This window comes from Boleophthalmus pectinirostris, unplaced genomic scaffold (assembly GCF_026225935.1).
Source record: "Boleophthalmus pectinirostris isolate CB_2022bp ecotype Guang Dong unplaced genomic scaffold, ASM2622593v1 HiC_scaffold_8, whole genome shotgun sequence".
Classification (NCBI taxonomy): domain Eukaryota; kingdom Metazoa; phylum Chordata; class Actinopteri; order Gobiiformes; family Gobiidae; genus Boleophthalmus; species Boleophthalmus pectinirostris.
In genome coordinates this window covers 4,505,589-4,521,973 of record NW_026571515.1, presented here as the reverse complement: position 1 = coordinate 4,521,973, position 16,385 = coordinate 4,505,589, and the positions used below count along the sequence as shown (strand labels likewise).

Below are 16,385 nucleotides of genomic sequence, written 5' to 3'. Positions count from 1 at the left end.
CAAAACACAACTCCAGACATGTTAAAATAACCTTACATTATTAGGCTGTCTGCATCGCCAAAGCTCAAAATGCTCTGTTCCACCTTGTGATGTCATGATGTGTGGTAGTTTTCACGTTAACAGCTCCTTTTTACGAGGGCTGAAATGATCCAAATGATTCTAGCAATGATCTGTTGAAATTTGCAGATGAATGAAACAAAACACATGAGGAAACATTAAAACATAAATCAGAAAATGGTGTAATACAGGAGCTTTAAATCATCTTTGCCCATCGTAATCCGGTGTTTATTGATATAGTAACGTATACAGTTTCTTATTGTTGGATTAAACCTTGATTTACTGTGGTTTAATCCTGGTTCAAACCTCAGGGCTCAGTGGCTAATTCATTTTGGATTCAGTCAAAGCTCACGGATTAGTTTCCAATCTTCTGTCAACAGTGAGTGAGTCATGAGCCCCAAAGTGACAACTCACTAAGACAGACTTATTCACAGCTCCTACTGTGGGCAAACACCACCACTGTCAAATGTTTGGACACGCCTTTTCATTCAGTCATTTTTGTTTATACTACTTTCTGCATTTTAGACGCATATGGAAGACATCGAATATATGAATCAAGATATATGTGATTATATAGTAAAGAAACAAATCATTTAAAAACTCAACTAAATATATATTTTTTTATATTAAATACCTCAAAGTATCCACCCTTTGCTTTGTGCAGTAGTGATCAAGGGTGTAATCTAAAACTATGGCGTAAGAAAGCTTTCACAAATATTCATGCGCATAGAATAGAAATCTGTGCATATTTGGCTGTAGTTGCGCATAAAATAAATATTTGTAAACTCTCCAATGAGTCCAGTCGTACATAAAATATATTGTGTGTATTTTATCCATTACTTTACTGTCAAAAATACATCAGACATTATTTATCGAGCAGTAGGAACATCGATCAAGATCAAGACTGTACATGTTTAACTTTTGTAGCAGAGGGTAAAATCAGAGTAATGGCACAACAAGGAGCTGCAACAGAAGACCAACAAATGGGTTCATTCAAATTTATTGTAAAAATGTCTTGTCTTGCCACATTGAATTCAGGAACCGAATGCTGCTGTGTAATATTGTGTAGAAATACCTCCTCTGAACGGGAAACTGCACCTAGATCTTAGTAGATAACATAGTTTAGCCAGTTGGCGAACATCAGACGTAATGTTATCCCAGGGCTGATTAGCATGTTTAGATTAAAACATTCACGGCTACAGCCACAGGGAGCAGTTAGTCAGTCTTAACCTTCATCTCAGCTGCATGAAATGCGACCAAAAGTTCCTCGGGACGCTGAAATGCCCCAGTTTACACCAAACACGACCAAACTGTCCTGGTTAGACATCACAGCCAACATTACAGTTTACAGCTTCCAGCATCGATTAATGTTCGTGTTTGCAGGCAACACCTTGGTATGTATACAGTATTTACCGGTAAGTACCAGTAAGTAACGTCACCGTGTCGTGGATGAATTTGCTAGTTCATTATAACACATTATAACTCGTAGATAACCCATTGTCTGAAAATATTGTCAGAAAATAATAATATAATAATAATTCTGTGCTGGTGAAAGGTGAAAGTGAGGACTGGGGCGCAACGACCATAGTTTTGCGAGGACTCACATGGGTCAGGAGGACGTAGTCAAAGCGGGGGGCAATTGTTGCCAAGGCGGCCACCCTAACTATAAAGCGCTGCAAGAAACACTACCCCGATCATGGATAAGTTCCCTCGTGAATATTAGAGCCGAGCCTCCTGTGTAGCTGCACATGTAGTGGTGGAATGTGTAAACACACAAATTTAGAGAACTCACTCTGCACCAGACCGAACGTCCCGTACCGAAACTGTTTGACACAAATACATGTATCATTACACCCAGAGTAAATAGTCATGATAATAAGAAAAGAAACGTCAAAGGAAAAAAAAAAAAATCTAAACGTCACTTGGATAAAAAGTCTGCCTGTATTTTCTGTGTGTATTTTCAGGGTATCTGGTTCTTCGAGACCTGGGGTTCAAAGTGGACCAGTACATCGCCTCAGAGGTTTGTGAAGACTCCATCTCAGTGGGAGTGGTCCGACATGAAGGAAAGATCCAGTACGTCCACGATGTCCGCGAAATCACCAGGAAAAATGTACGTTTACTAAGTAAAATTATATTATGAGGATTTTCAATAGGCCAATAATATTTGGTACAGATGGGAGTTTACCTTTCCGATATTTCATGGCAAAGAACGATGTAATGAATAAGAAAAACTGACAATACAATCTGAAAAGCACCCATGGGGAAAAAAGTATCACCTCACCCACCTGAGAACATGACATTGCGACATTCTAGAATCTGAAAAGCACCTCCCTGAGGTTACGTTTACACTGAAATGAATCACCGTATCACTGTATTGGAAACAATTTGCATCCAGACACGTGGTTTCTGTGTCCACAAGCCTTCTCTGTCCACACAGCTTTGAGCCTATTTGTTTACAGACACAAAACTTTAAACCACAAGGCTAATTTGCATAAACTAAGCGCTAAAAAAAAACAGCTCACTCCTTGTTCAATGACACGGTTCAGCTTCTGTCAGACTTAAAAAGGACACGACTCAGTAGAATATGAGTGTTCTTTCTGTGACTGAGGGATGTTCTTTAACTTCTTACGGTTCTTTTTAAAGACAATGCAGTAAAGTGTGTTTACCTTGTTGACATGTTTCGGCTGCTAGCTGCAAGCCATCTTCAGAACTGTCACCGGTGTTGGTGGTGACGTGTCGTATATCAGCTGTTGTTACTTCCTGTAGACGTGAACCTAAGAAGTTAAAGTATATAAGAAGACAAAATGAACATCATTGGCTTAATAGAGGGATGTTCTGCTGATGGTGAGCCTGTTCTGTGCAGGTATTTCTAGCTGCTCTATTTCCCTTTTGTCTCTGGTTTGTTCAAAGTGTTTTCTGCAATAGCGTCACATGAGCGATGTCACGAACCCAGAGAATCAGGAAGGAGCAAGTCACAAATAGAGCTCCTACGTCAGAGTATCGTTAGTAGCGTTTTCAGGCGTCCACACGGTGCCGGATCAGATCTGTGCACCAAATCGTTCCACCTACATCCACAACGAAAACGACTCGAATACGTACTAGTGTGGACGGGGCCTGAGAACATAACGTTACGTTCTTGAATCTGAAAAACACCCACCCACCCGAGAACACGACGTCGCAACATTCTCCAATCCGAAAAGCACCTGTAGGGAAAAGTGCATCTTTTTTACCCACCTGAGAACAAGACATCATGTTCTAGAATCTGAAAATCCCAAACTAAATAAGTCAATGAATAAAGACTTAAATTTAAAGGTTTATTGCAGGGGTGTCAAACTCATTTTGGTCCGGGGGCCGTATCCAACTTACTTTGATCTCAAAGGGGCCGAATCAGAAAACTCATGTCATATAAACCCCAAAAATAACAATAAGTTCAAATATTTGTGCAGAGAAACACAAATCTATTACAGAAATCTTTTTTAATTGATGAACTCTTTCTTTTACAAAATATTATAATATTATGAACAACCTGAAACTTTAAGAAAAATACAATTTCAACACAACATTTTAAAAATAACTTGTATGTAAATTGGAATAAGTCCATTTTTGTTGTAAAATCCTGCACTCGGCTCCACTTTTCTCATGTTGGACATTTTTCTGATGAGGGTGTCACGGTCAACAGTCAAAACGATCGTCCTTTAAGAGCGTTTGGAAAGAGACAAGTCTTCATTTGTGCTGCTCTGGTGGGAGGGGCCACGTACAGAGACGCTGGAGACGCTGCTGTGATAAACACCACAGTAAATTAACAAGATTTTAAGAGACAATATAATTAAAATATTTTTGTAGAAAATCAGCCGAGGGCCAGACTAAAGGTCTTGGAGGGCCGGATCTGGCCCCCGGGCCTTATGTTTGACACCTGTGGTTTATTGACTTTATGGAGATGGTATGTTTCTATGGAAATGGAAAATTAAAACCAAACCTCTGACATAGTTTTGGCTAAAAAGGTACACACTGTGGCTTTAAATGTGCATTGACATCAACAACTTCACATTTTTACCAAAAATAAGTTTTGAATAAGTAAGTACATACCAAATGGGGAGCACATCGGTAAGTGTGGTCATCCAACACTAGAGGGTGCTGTTGTTTCAGATCCTGGAGTGGGGTCCTTTTGACTTGGTGATCGGAGGAAGTCCATGCAACGACTTGTCTATCGTCAACCCGGCAAGAAAGGGTCTCTACGGTGAGTTAAAGCCTGTGTTTTTTTACATCTGGTGTCTGAAAACTGAAATCGGGAGAAACGACGATTCTTTTCATACCGTGTTTTGCCGTCTGTGTCTAAGAAATTATACAAACGAATCTAATGTACTAAAATAAATTGACAAACAGCTCATTAAAGGGCCCGTTTTACACTATTTTCTGATTTATTTTATGTTTCGTAATCACAAAGACCTGGAGTTGTGTTTTGTTTCATTCACACATGTTTAACACACAAACCTTGCATATTTTGTTGTTCTTTCAAGCAGAAAATGTTCCACCTCTGTGTTTTTAAACTCCATACACCTTCACTAGAATCATTTACATAATTTATTATATATAATTAAGTAATACATTGGCAATTCCAGGTCTGATATGATCAAATCTCTGCCGAAGTAAAGGTTAAAAAGGAGCTGTTGACTCGAAAACACCCGCTTCGTGACGTCATAAGGTGGAACAGAGCTCTCGAGATGTAGACAGACTAATAAATAAAAGGTTACTCAAAGGTGCGAATGAAACAAAACACAACTTGCACAAATTACAACATGGCTAAAAGCTCACAGGAGTAAATTCTGCGTAATATAGAACAGTTTTAAAGTGTAGTTTAGAGGAGACTTCTTGTATTTACGTGTTGTTGTTGTTTTTTTATGTGTTCAGAAGGCACAGGGAGGCTGTTCTTCGAGTTCTACCGTCTGCTCAGCGAAGCCAAACCCAAAGAAGGAGAGGACCGCCCCTTTTTCTGGATGTTTGAAAACGTGGTGGCCATGGGGGTCAACGACAAGAGGGACATCTCGCGCTTCTTAGAGGTCAGGTTCATTTCATCTATTTACACGTGATTTATCCTCTTTCTGCCTATATTACTATTCCTATTGACATTCGTGAGTGTTAAACCATGTTGGAATGCTGTAATCTCCTCAAAAACAGACCTGGAGTTGTTTTTTCATTCACATGTTTGAGTAATCCTGCATTATTAGTCTGTGTACATCTCCAAACCTCAAAACGCTCTGCTCCATGTTGTGATTTCAAGAAGCAGTAGGTTTTCATAGTCCAATGAGATTCATTTGGTCTTACGATAATTTATGTTATTAGGTTCTTTTTTTTTCAGATCAAGAGTTCGTTTTCATACTTGACAATTTCGACAGCTCACTTGCGATCTTCCTCAGAGTCTCGCGATGTTGACGTGGACGCTCAGCTGATTTAAACAGGTTTTGGCGCGGTTTTTACTCTCACAAACCTGCGATAATGTCCTGAGGAAGTGGGACTGCAGGTGGCGCTGTCGTCCTGCCTCCACCGGTAGGAAGACGGCGCCAAAACCTGTTTAAATCAGCCGACCAGACACGTCACAGAAACTAGAGCCCTGCACCCGCGGGACCTGACGCAAACCTCATTGTGGAAGCGGGCAGGTGGAGCGATAAACTGCAGTCCCGCAAACTAAATATGAGTGTAAAGTAAAACATGCATTAGGGTGCATCATTTACCCAACTTTTTGAAAAAAATCTAAAAAATCTATCTGTACCTTGAATAAATCTTTTACACTTGCCAAAGTAAAACTCCATGAGAAATTTCAGGAAATTCTCTTGATGTCCACTGGATCCACCAAGTCTCTGGAGTTTAGTGCCTGTAGAAGCCTTAAATCTGAGCTGAAAAATCTGTTTTTCTTAATAAGATAAAAAATAATTAGTTTTGTGTCTCTACTATCATTAGTTTCTGAGATATGGCAAAAGTGTCATTTCTTTTGCACTTCAAGGACCTTGAAGAAGCAATAAGTCTTGAATTATAACAAATGTAGGACCTACAACACATTATGTAACTTGAAATGAACAAATTTAGAACTCAAAGACTTGAAACTGTGTAAAGTAAAATCTTTAATACCGGTATTATGTTATGTCCGTTATCAGACACGTACACTGTAACCTTCTTCTCAAAGCATCAGTAAGAAATAGTGGTGTTCCAAAATATTGAAATACTGATATTTCATATGATTTAATCTAATAAGTCTGATCACTACAGGAGGAGAACAAACTTTGTCTCTCATTTCATCTTTGGCCTTTGTGGATATTGAATAATTATGAAAAAAAACACTCAAATTCTTGACAAAATTGTCATATCTTAGAAAGTTATGAGATATAAAATTGCGAACGTCCCCAGTTTGCGAGACTTGCGGGCGGGAGCGAGACAAAATATTGCGAATGTGTGCGGGAGTGGGACTGTTAACCCTGTAGTTTAGGTTTATACAAACATGTTCTGAGATTCAAGAATTCTGAGTTTAAGTTGTTCAACCTGTGTCAAAAAGTCATACCTTTTATTTTTTGTAAATGTTACTATTAAGCGTTTTGTTCTTGTGATTTTTCCTTTTTTCTTCATCTTCTTCTTCAAAACTGTATATTGTTCCTAATTTTCAGTGTAACCCAGTGATGATCGACGCCATAGAAGTCTCCGCTGCCCACAGAGCCAGGTACTTCTGGGGAAACCTGCCTGGCATGAACCGGCCCCTGTGCGCCTCTGGCATGGACAAGCTCGAACTGCAGGACTGTCTGGAGCACGGGAGAGTTGCCAAGGTGACAAAAAATAAATAAATCTTTACTTGAGGGCAGAAGTGGAAGAAGTACTGTATTTTTTTTGGACTATAAGTCACACCAGCCAAAAAATTTATAAAGAAGAAGAAAAAAACATGAGTTGCATTTTGGGAGAAATTTATTTTATAAAATCAGAGACCAGGAGCCGACATTTCCAATTGAAAGTCAAGTTGTAGTAAAAACAATAGAAGAGAGAACAACAGACTGTTAACGTCACATATGAACAGTTCTTCAGATAAACTAGAACATAAACAACAGAACAAGTTTACCAAACTCTCCATCTCACTCCAAATCACTAAATCCATTCAGTTCTTCATCCTCGGTGTCACTTCTGAACAACTCGACCTCCGGAGGTAAACAGAGCGCCGCTTCCTCTTCTGTGTCGCTGTCGTCAGACTCAGCATCAGTTCCAGTTAGAATTATTCTGGTCTTTCTGAATCCCGACAGGATGGTTTCAGTGTCACTGACGTCCAGACTTTGTTCATCCATCCAGTGACTTCAGGAAAGTTTCATGGTGCATCTTCCCAGTGTCACAAGTTTCTCTCTCACTCCAAATTTTCTTTCTGCTGCTCGATTATCGTTTTCAGCTCTAGATTTCACGACTTGCAGTTTGTAATCCGCAGAATCAGATTTTATTTTTGGGGGCATTTGTGTTCAGTCTTCTCAGTCTTTGTCTTTATAAGTTTGTTTAAATGTTAAATTGTTCAGTGGTGCAGAAGTAATGATGCGATCGACTGACATGACACAGACAGAACAGAGGCTCTTTCTGCAGGAGACATGCGCAGTAGAGCCAAGTGACAGTGGTGCAGGAGGAACAGGAGCAGCAGATACTCACAAGACTAGAGCCTCTCCACACTTCACTCAAACATTTTAATATATAATTCACACTGAAGTATAAGTCACTGGAAATACCCAAACCATGAAAAAAAAGTGCCACTTACAGTCCGAAAAATAGTTTCCATACTCAATTTTGTTAAGTAAAATTACAGATACTGGAGCAAAAAATGCTCATGAAAAAATCTACTGAAGTAAAAGTATTAAAGTACCTATTTAAAATGTACTTGAAGTGTTAAAAGTATTTCATCAGAAGATTTGTTCAAAATATACTACAGAATTATGCGTTTTCCTCGCTGTTTTTATTTGTACTTTTTTTTTTGCTCAAAGTATGACCTAGATGAAAAATAAAAATCAAATAATCAAGGTCATTCAGCAGGTCCCACAATAATAAAAATACTTTAACTTTTCAGTCCTGTTCTAAAATACAGTGAGGTTGAAAATACACACATTTCATCATTAGTTTACCACTGCTCAGTATGTTTTTTTGTTCTCGTTTTTAGTTTTGTGCTCTGAAGTGTTTGTTTTTATTGACAGTTTGGAAAAGTGCGCACGATCACCACTCGCTCCAACTCCATCAAACAGGGCAAAGACCAGCACTTCCCCGTCCTCATGAACGGCAAAGAGGACATCCTGTGGTGCACCGAGCTGGAGAGGTGACATTATACATTTACATTTTTACATCATTTCTCTTCATTTACATCATAAATGTCCAGTGTTGGGAAGGTGACTTTTAAAATGTAATCCCCTACAGATTACAGATTACACACCCCAAAATGTAGTTTGTAACGGAATCCATTAAATGACTTAAAGTGAGTAATGTAATCTGAATACTTTGGATTACTTGATTTGCTGTAGAGAAGCAAAGACGAGGAAATCTTCACCTAAGAAGTTTTGTCTGATAAAAGAAAATAAAAAAGCCCAAACTTTATTAAAAAATATTATTGATGGAAGACGACGAGACACGGTCCACACAGCATGATTTAGTTAAATCCTGGTTTAGACCTGGTTTTAGTCCTGGTTTTAGACCTAGTTTAGACCTGGTTTAGTCCTGGTTTTAGTCCTGGTTTTAGTCCTGGTTTAGACCTGGTTTAGTCCTGGTTTTAGTCCTGGTTTAATCCTGGTTTAGTCCTGGTTTTAGACCTAGTTTAGACCTGGTTTTAGTCCTGGTTTAGTCCTGGTTTTAGACCTAGTTTAGACCTGGGTTTAGTCCTGGTTTAGTCCTGGTTTAGTCCTGGTTTTAGACATAGTTTAGACCTAGTTTAGACCTGGTTTAGTCCTGGTTTTAGTCCTGTTTTAGTCCTGGTTTAGTCCTGGTTTTAAACCTAGTTTAGACCTAGTTTAGACCTGGTTTAGACCTGGTTTTAGCCCTGTTTTAGTCCTGGTTTAGACCTGGTTTAGACCTAGTTTAGACCTGGTTTTAGTCCTGGTTTTAGTCCTGTTTTAGTCCTGGTTTAGTCCTGGTTTTAAACCTAGTTTAGACCTAGTTTAGACCTGGTTTAGACCTGGTTTTAGCCCTGTTTTAGTCCTGGTTTAGACCTGGTTTAGACCTAGTTTAGACCTGGTTTTAGTCCTGGTTTTAGTCCTGGTTTAGTCCTGGTTTTAAACCTAGTTTAGACCTAGTTTAGACCTGGTTTAGACCTGGTTTTAGCCCTGTTTTAGTCCTGGTTTAGACCTGGTTTAGACCTAGTTTAGACCTGGTTTTAGTCCTGGTTTTAGTCCTGTTTTAGTCCTGGTTTAATCCTGGTTTACTCCTGGTTTTAGACCTGTTTTAGACCTGTTTTAGTCCTGGTTTAGACCTAGTTTAGACCTGTTTTAGTCCTGGTTTAGACCTGGTTTTTAGTCCTGGTTTAGACCTAGTTTAGACCTGGTTTTAGTCCTGTTTTAATCCTGGTTTTAGTCCTGGTTTTAGTCCTGGTTTTAGTCCTGGTTTTAGTCCTGGTTTTAGTCCTGGTTTTAGTCCTGGTTTAGTCCTGGTTTTGTCCTGGTTTTAGTCCTGGTTTAGTCCTGGTTTAGTCCTGGTTTAGTGTCCAGCAATGAGAGGAATTACTGGGGGAAAAAAAAAAAAAAAAGAATATAACCCAAAATGTGAAAACAGGGACATACTGCTGTGTAACCCATTTATTTCAACAAAGTAACTGGCGCTTCACATACAAAATGTTCGCTGCAAACTCGGGATGATTCAGACCAGGAGTGTCAAACCCATTTTGGTCCGGGGGCCGTATCCAACCTACTTTGATCTCAAAGGGGCCAAAAAAAAAAAAGGCATATAAACCCCAAAAATAGCAATAAGTTCAAATATTTGTGCAGAGAAATGCAAATCTTTTACAGAAATCTTTTTAAACTGATGAACTCTTTCTTTTACAAAATATTATGAACAATCTGAAACTTTAAGAAAAATGCAATTTCAACACAATGTTTTAACATTAAATTGTAAATAGGAATAAGTACATTTTTTTCTTGTAAAATCCTGCACTCGGCTCCACTTTTCTCATGTTGGACATTTTTCTGATGAGGGTGTCACGGTCAACAGTCAAAACGATCGTCCTTTAAGAGCGTTTGGAAAGAGACAAGTCTTCATTTGTGCTGCTCTGGTGGGAGGGGCCACGTACAGAGACGCTGGAGACGCTGCTGTGATAAACACCACAGAAAATACAATATTTTAAAAGAAAATATAATTAAAATATTTTAGTAGAAATCAGCAGAGGGCCACATTAAAGGTCTTGGAGGGCCGGATCCGGCCCCCGGGCCGTATGTTTGACACCTGTGATTTAGTCAGTCAAATGTTTCCTTTTTGGTTCTTCCTGTGGATCAATCCTGCCCATCGCCTTCACCTTTCACTATTTTTCAATTCCGTTGGGAAGAGAAACAGTTTGAATGGAGGTTTGAGTCACACACATCTGATTCACTTTTGTATTTATGGAGTTTGCAAACACATTTCTCGAGCCGTTTTCTGCTGTTAGGATCCAACAACCACACAATTACGATGTCCAAATCCCAAAACTAAAATATGACAATATCAGAACCAGAAACAAAAGTGATATGGTTCAAAAGACTTGAAAAGATCGACTTTGACAATAGACACATCCCACTGGGAAAACAAACATGGAGGTTTGATGCTCACTTTTTCTGAAAATCCTTCCCAGTGTGAATTGCATAATGACGGGAAGTTGGAGATTCTTGATGCGTGTGTACTGCTACGTGCCCTGATGAAGTATATTGTATATTGAAGTGCCTTGGATCTCCTTTATTCATTCAGTAATTTATTTACCCACTTGGGATCTCCAAAAAGCACCTGATTATCATTATTTGACTTCATCTAATTCTACAAATGTGCTTTTCTGTGGTTTACAATGTATATATAGTATAACTTATTGTTTCTCTCTTGGCACAAACTCAAAATAAAAAAGGAAAAAAAGAAAACTGCTTTATGTGCCTTGAAGGTGAAAAAGTGCTTTATAAAATTTAATGTGGCCAGTAATACAATATTGACTTTCATTGGACCTTTCTTCCAAACCTGATTTACAAATCAAAAACTGCTGTGTGAACTAGGGATGGTCATGATTAGTCGATTAATCGATAATTGATAATTAAGAATTTCGTCGATTACGTTCATTTTTAATCGACAAACTGAATGTAGGTTGCTGTGTGTAGCGTAGGGTGACCAATGTTTGTTTTTCCCCGGACATGTCCGTTTTCCACGTCTTGTCCTGGCCATCCAGGTTTTTGTTTTTTTTATAAAGTGATGCAAATGTTCAGGTTTTCGTTTCCTTTCATTGGGCCATTAAACTGTGTCTCTCGTAGCGTCTGTAACTCAGAAGGAACGAGACACAAACAGTCGGTCTGCAACATGCTGAAGTGCAAATGCACATTTAACAATGACTTGTACAAGAAATTCCACGCTTTTTGTCCCGGTCAAAACAAGTGTGAGTCCATGTGCACCGTGTACAAAGCAGCACATATGTGTCAGTGTCCAGTGTGTCAGGGACCTCGAAGCACCAGGACACTGAAAAACATGAAAAAGTTTTGCCAGGTGAGAGTCGCTCAATGTTGATGACGAGTCACCACCTCCCTCCCCCCCGTGTCCTGGTTTTGACAAATGCAAATCTGGTCACACTAACCTGTATTCTACTGAGTCGTGTCTTTTAATCTGACAGAAGTTGAACCACATCAGCGACACAAGAACTGTTTTTTTTCTTCACTTAGTTTATGCAAATTAGCCGTGAGGTTTTAAGTTTAGTTTCTGTGAGATTTGCACAAATCTGCATTAAACACATGATAATGTCAAACGGACTGATGTGGCTCTAGAGTCGTTACGGTTTATTAAGTTGAATTTATTTATGCAGATTAGTAGTAATAATAATAATAATGATGATCATTTTAATATAAAAACATTAATGATTAATCGATAATCGATCGTTAATTCTCCCGACGATCAATTAATGAAATTTCATCGAATGCCCATCCCTAGTGTGAACCGTTTCAGGTTTTTGGTGGAGTTAAATCTCTTTCTGAAATTGTCTTGCCAGTTTTCTAAACCACATTTCCTTGTATGTGGCAGGATCTTTGGTTTCCCGGTGCACTACACAGACGTGTCCAACATGGGGCGTGGTGCCCGTCAGAAGCTCCTGGGCAGGTCCTGGAGTGTGCCCGTCATCAGACACCTGTTTGCTCCGCTCAAAGACTACTTCGCCTGTGAATAAACACTGGACCGGTGCTCTCACGTACACTTCATGTACACTGTCACTACCCAAAGTGTTTAACTATAGAGCTTTTAGATATGGACACTTGTTTTACTTTAACATGCTAGTTTTTAAAATTGTTTTCTTTATGGCCCTTGTTGTGTATCTATGGTGCAACATTTTTGTTTTTCTTAGTTTTACTCATTACTTGAAACTGACTAAATATTTTTATATAAGAGTTTTTCTGAAAACTGTTGAAACTGGACAAAAGGGAACTTTCCCCAGTACAGACGTCATCATTTTAAGTTTTAGATATATTTTCAAATTTCAGTTCCACAACTGGTTTTAACAGATTTTATAAAGTTTTTTATAGACAGAAGTGACTTTATAGTATAACTTTTCCAATAGTTTCATATATAATACTTGAACGAAATATTTTTGCCATTGATAGAGCTGCAAAACACTATGTGGATCCTACTGTTAAGATTTGACATGTCGGCCTTCGTTTATGGTCGACGAAAGACGTGAGCTGCCAAAAGTCTGGAGTAAAGTTTTTTTAAAAATATTTTTCAAACCCAAGTTGCCTTTCTAGTGGTAGAATTTCAGAACATTGCATTAGAAAAACAATTATATTTAGTACTCGTAAACACCAAAAGAAGAACAGCGTATTTTAACCTGTTGTTTAAATTTTTTATTTTTTTTTCAGTATTTGTTAAAACCCAAATACAGAAGTGCACATAACTTACAAAAGAACGTTTATCTGTTGATCATATTTCTTGTTTAAACTGAAAGACCATTTTACTGTTGGCTGTCACCAAATCAATACAAGGGCATTACCTCAGACCGTGGCTTTTGTAAATAGCACTTGTATTTTTTTAATCACTGGATCTGTTTGTTTTTTTTACATTGTTTGTTGTACTGTATCTTCAGCATATTTACAGATTTTAACCAAGGACTTTTTAAATCTGCACATTGTCAAAAATCTTTCATTCAAGTGACTGTTAGCATCATGTCTCTCTATACCAAAAAGTGATTGTTTACATACTTCACTGTTTTACGTTACTAAATGTTGTGTGTGAAATCTTAAATATTAACACTGATGTTGCTAAAACATAGAGCATTTTAATCTATAGCGTTTGAATGTGTGCTTTTGAATGGACCATTTTGACAGTATATAGCATTTATAGTTGTTTTATTACAAGAACTTTTATGTCAAATTTAGCAAAAAAAAAAAAAACATTTCAGGAGAACAGCTGTTTTTATACTTAAGTTTGAATTGTTAGTAGAAAACTGTTTTTGTTTGTGTTTTATATAGCAGCAAACTATTTGTAGTCAATAAAAAAGTGAAAATTGTGTTTGTGTTATTTCTCATGCTTCGGGATTTATACGAATTGTGAATTATTTCATGTTTCACAGCTTCTTTAGTGGCACGCACATATAACCAGGTTTGTAGTGACGGGCAAATGAGACGGAGCTCAGGAGCACGTCTCGTTCTTTCTGAAACAAATTGCTCGGAAGCGCTGCCTCGGAGCTCGTCTCGCAGCAGCCGCTCACGTGACAGAAGTGTGGAAGTGTCGGTCCCTCCCCCTGACTGCTTCGCTCTGCGTGTCGATCGCTTCAGTGTATCGAAGCGTTTCATTGGCTCAGCGAATGTTCCGCTCTGCGATTGGTTCAGAGCTTCAGAGTGTTCAGTGCACTTCCGTGGTTTGACGAGCGCTAAACTGCTACAGTATAAAAGATGCACCGATATTTCTTCAAAATGTTGGATAGTGAGGACTATTGTGTGACGTTAGTGGTGATTTTGCCGACTTTTGGCGACTTTTGGCATTTGTTTCATTTTCGATAGCTCTAATTCCACCTAACAAGGTCACCTATTTTCTTATTTACAGCATGTTATTTATGTTGCTCTTTACATATTATTTTAAATCATCATTGTTGTTGTTGGTACGGTGTCGCTCTACACACAAGTATTGTCTTATTGTTAAATTTGTCCACTAGAGGTCAGTGTTTCTCCGAGGCCTCAGACACGTCGAACCATTTGAGACCATATTGCGACTGAAGTGTCGATGCTTCACGAGGCTCCACTCGCCCGTCACTACAGGTTTGTAATTTACAACAAGGGTAATCAGAGACATCAACCTGGTCCCCATGAGGCGTCGGTGGGTCAGTTCATCACCACAGATGCAGTTTGAGGAGTCCAGTCCATATTACATGATCATTATATCCAAACTACAATGTGTGTATCTGTACAGGCCCATGAACATTAGTGTGATGTTGGTCACACATGAGAATGTCTGTTTTACTAGTGTGGAACCAAAATGTCATTTTTCACGAGTTGTGTATGTGTTAGTTGTGTGACTGTAGATCAGTGTGTTTATCACCAGAAAAACAAGAAATGGAAATGATTTTCATTCCAATTAGAATTTTAACGGCTACACTGAAAGAGAAATTAACTGTTATAATTAGTGTTTAGCTGGAAAACTATTCATATTTTACTATAAAAATGCATAGAATTATACATACATAATTAAGATTTTGAGACCACTGCCGTTGCTCAAGCTCGATCCTTCACGGAATTATGACCAAAAATGCATATTTGACCTTGACCAGTTTCAACCTGTAGCACCCAGTGTGCCTGGTTATGTGTGTGCCAACTTGTGTGATGATTGGGTGAATATTTTAATCCGCAGATGGTTCAGAAATTGCCGAAATTGCCTATATCTTTTATAATGGCGTGACCTTTCAACTGACCCGTGTGACCTCAAATGACCTCGGATCGTCACCAAACGTTTTGCAGCATTGGGCACGGGGGCTTGACTCACGTACCAAATTTGGTAACAATCGATCCATAAATGGCAGAATTATCGCAGGCGAACAGACACACACACACAGACACACAGGGTCAATACAAAACCTGGTCAACACTTTGGGGACCAGGTAACAAAGCCTGATAAACCTGATGCCAAGTGGGGGAAAAAAGCATGCCAATGGCAAACCTGGGTGGTGGTCCCTCTGTATAAGAAGGGGGATTGGAGGGTGTGTTCCAGTTACAGGGGATCACAGTCAGGGCTATTCCAGGGGACTGGAGAATCCGACCGCTAGTTGAACCTCAGATCCAGGAGGACCAGTGTGGTTTTTGTCCCGGCTGCGAAACACTGCACTAGCTCTACTCTCCATCAGATGCTTGGTTCACGGGAGTTTGCACAGTCCACATGTGCTTTGTGGACTTGGAGAAGGCTTTCGACCGTGTCCCTCGTGGTGTCCTGTGGGGGGTGCTCTGGGAGTATGGGGTCAGGGCCCTTTGCTAAGGGCTGTCTGGTCCCTGTATGAGCAGGAGGTGTGTTCGCATTGCCGGCAGTAAGTCAGACCTGTTTCCGGTGCATGTTGAACTCCGCCAGGGCTGCCCTTTCACCAGTTCTGTTCATTGTATTTATGGACAGAATTTCTAGCTGCAGTCAGGGGCCGGAGGGGGTCCGGTTTGGGGACCACGGGATCTCATCTCTGCTGTTAGCGGATGATGATGTCCTGTTGGCTGTCGGGGTCTTGTTCACGAGTGAGGGAAGGATGGAGTGTGAGATTAACAGGCAGATCGGTGCAGCGTCTGCAGTGATGCAGTCGCTGTATCGGACTGTTACGCCGAAGATTTACCATTAATCTATGTTCCTCCCCTCACCTGTGGTCATGAGCTCTGGGTAATGACCGATAGGACAAGATTGCAGATACAAGCGGTTGAAATTAGAGGTAAGATCTTAAGACCGAGCCCAAGCCCAAGCCCGAGGGTCGGGCCTAAAATGTCAATCATTACTTAGGGTCGGGTCGGGCTCGGGCTTCACTCTCGCTGACTTTTTTTCAAATAAATATATGTTTATAAAATGTATGCTAAAACGATGTGTGGATACTAAACTAAGGAATACTTGTTATAAAATAAATAATATGGATAAAACAGAGAAGTAATGTAATGTAATTGCTATTTAACTACTAAACA

At 39.3% G+C, this 16,385-nt stretch overlaps 1 protein-coding gene across 1 annotated transcript in view; it reads left to right on the top strand.

Moving 5' to 3' along the window:
* dnmt3bb.1 (DNA (cytosine-5-)-methyltransferase 3 beta, duplicate b.1) overlaps nucleotides 1-13,751 on the top strand; it is a 134,468-nt gene extending 120,717 nt beyond the window's left edge. The window contains exons 16-21 of the mRNA XM_055165658.1: nucleotides 2,022-2,167; nucleotides 4,204-4,294; nucleotides 4,966-5,114; nucleotides 6,711-6,866; nucleotides 8,256-8,374; nucleotides 12,280-13,751. Of these exons, the coding sequence (XP_055021633.1) occupies nucleotides 2,022-2,167; nucleotides 4,204-4,294; nucleotides 4,966-5,114; nucleotides 6,711-6,866; nucleotides 8,256-8,374; nucleotides 12,280-12,421 (803 nt within the window). The 3' untranslated portion in view covers nucleotides 12,422-13,751. The remainder of the gene's footprint in view (nucleotides 1-2,021; nucleotides 2,168-4,203; nucleotides 4,295-4,965; nucleotides 5,115-6,710; nucleotides 6,867-8,255; nucleotides 8,375-12,279) is intronic.
* Nucleotides 13,752-16,385: the final 2,634 nt, after the last annotated feature.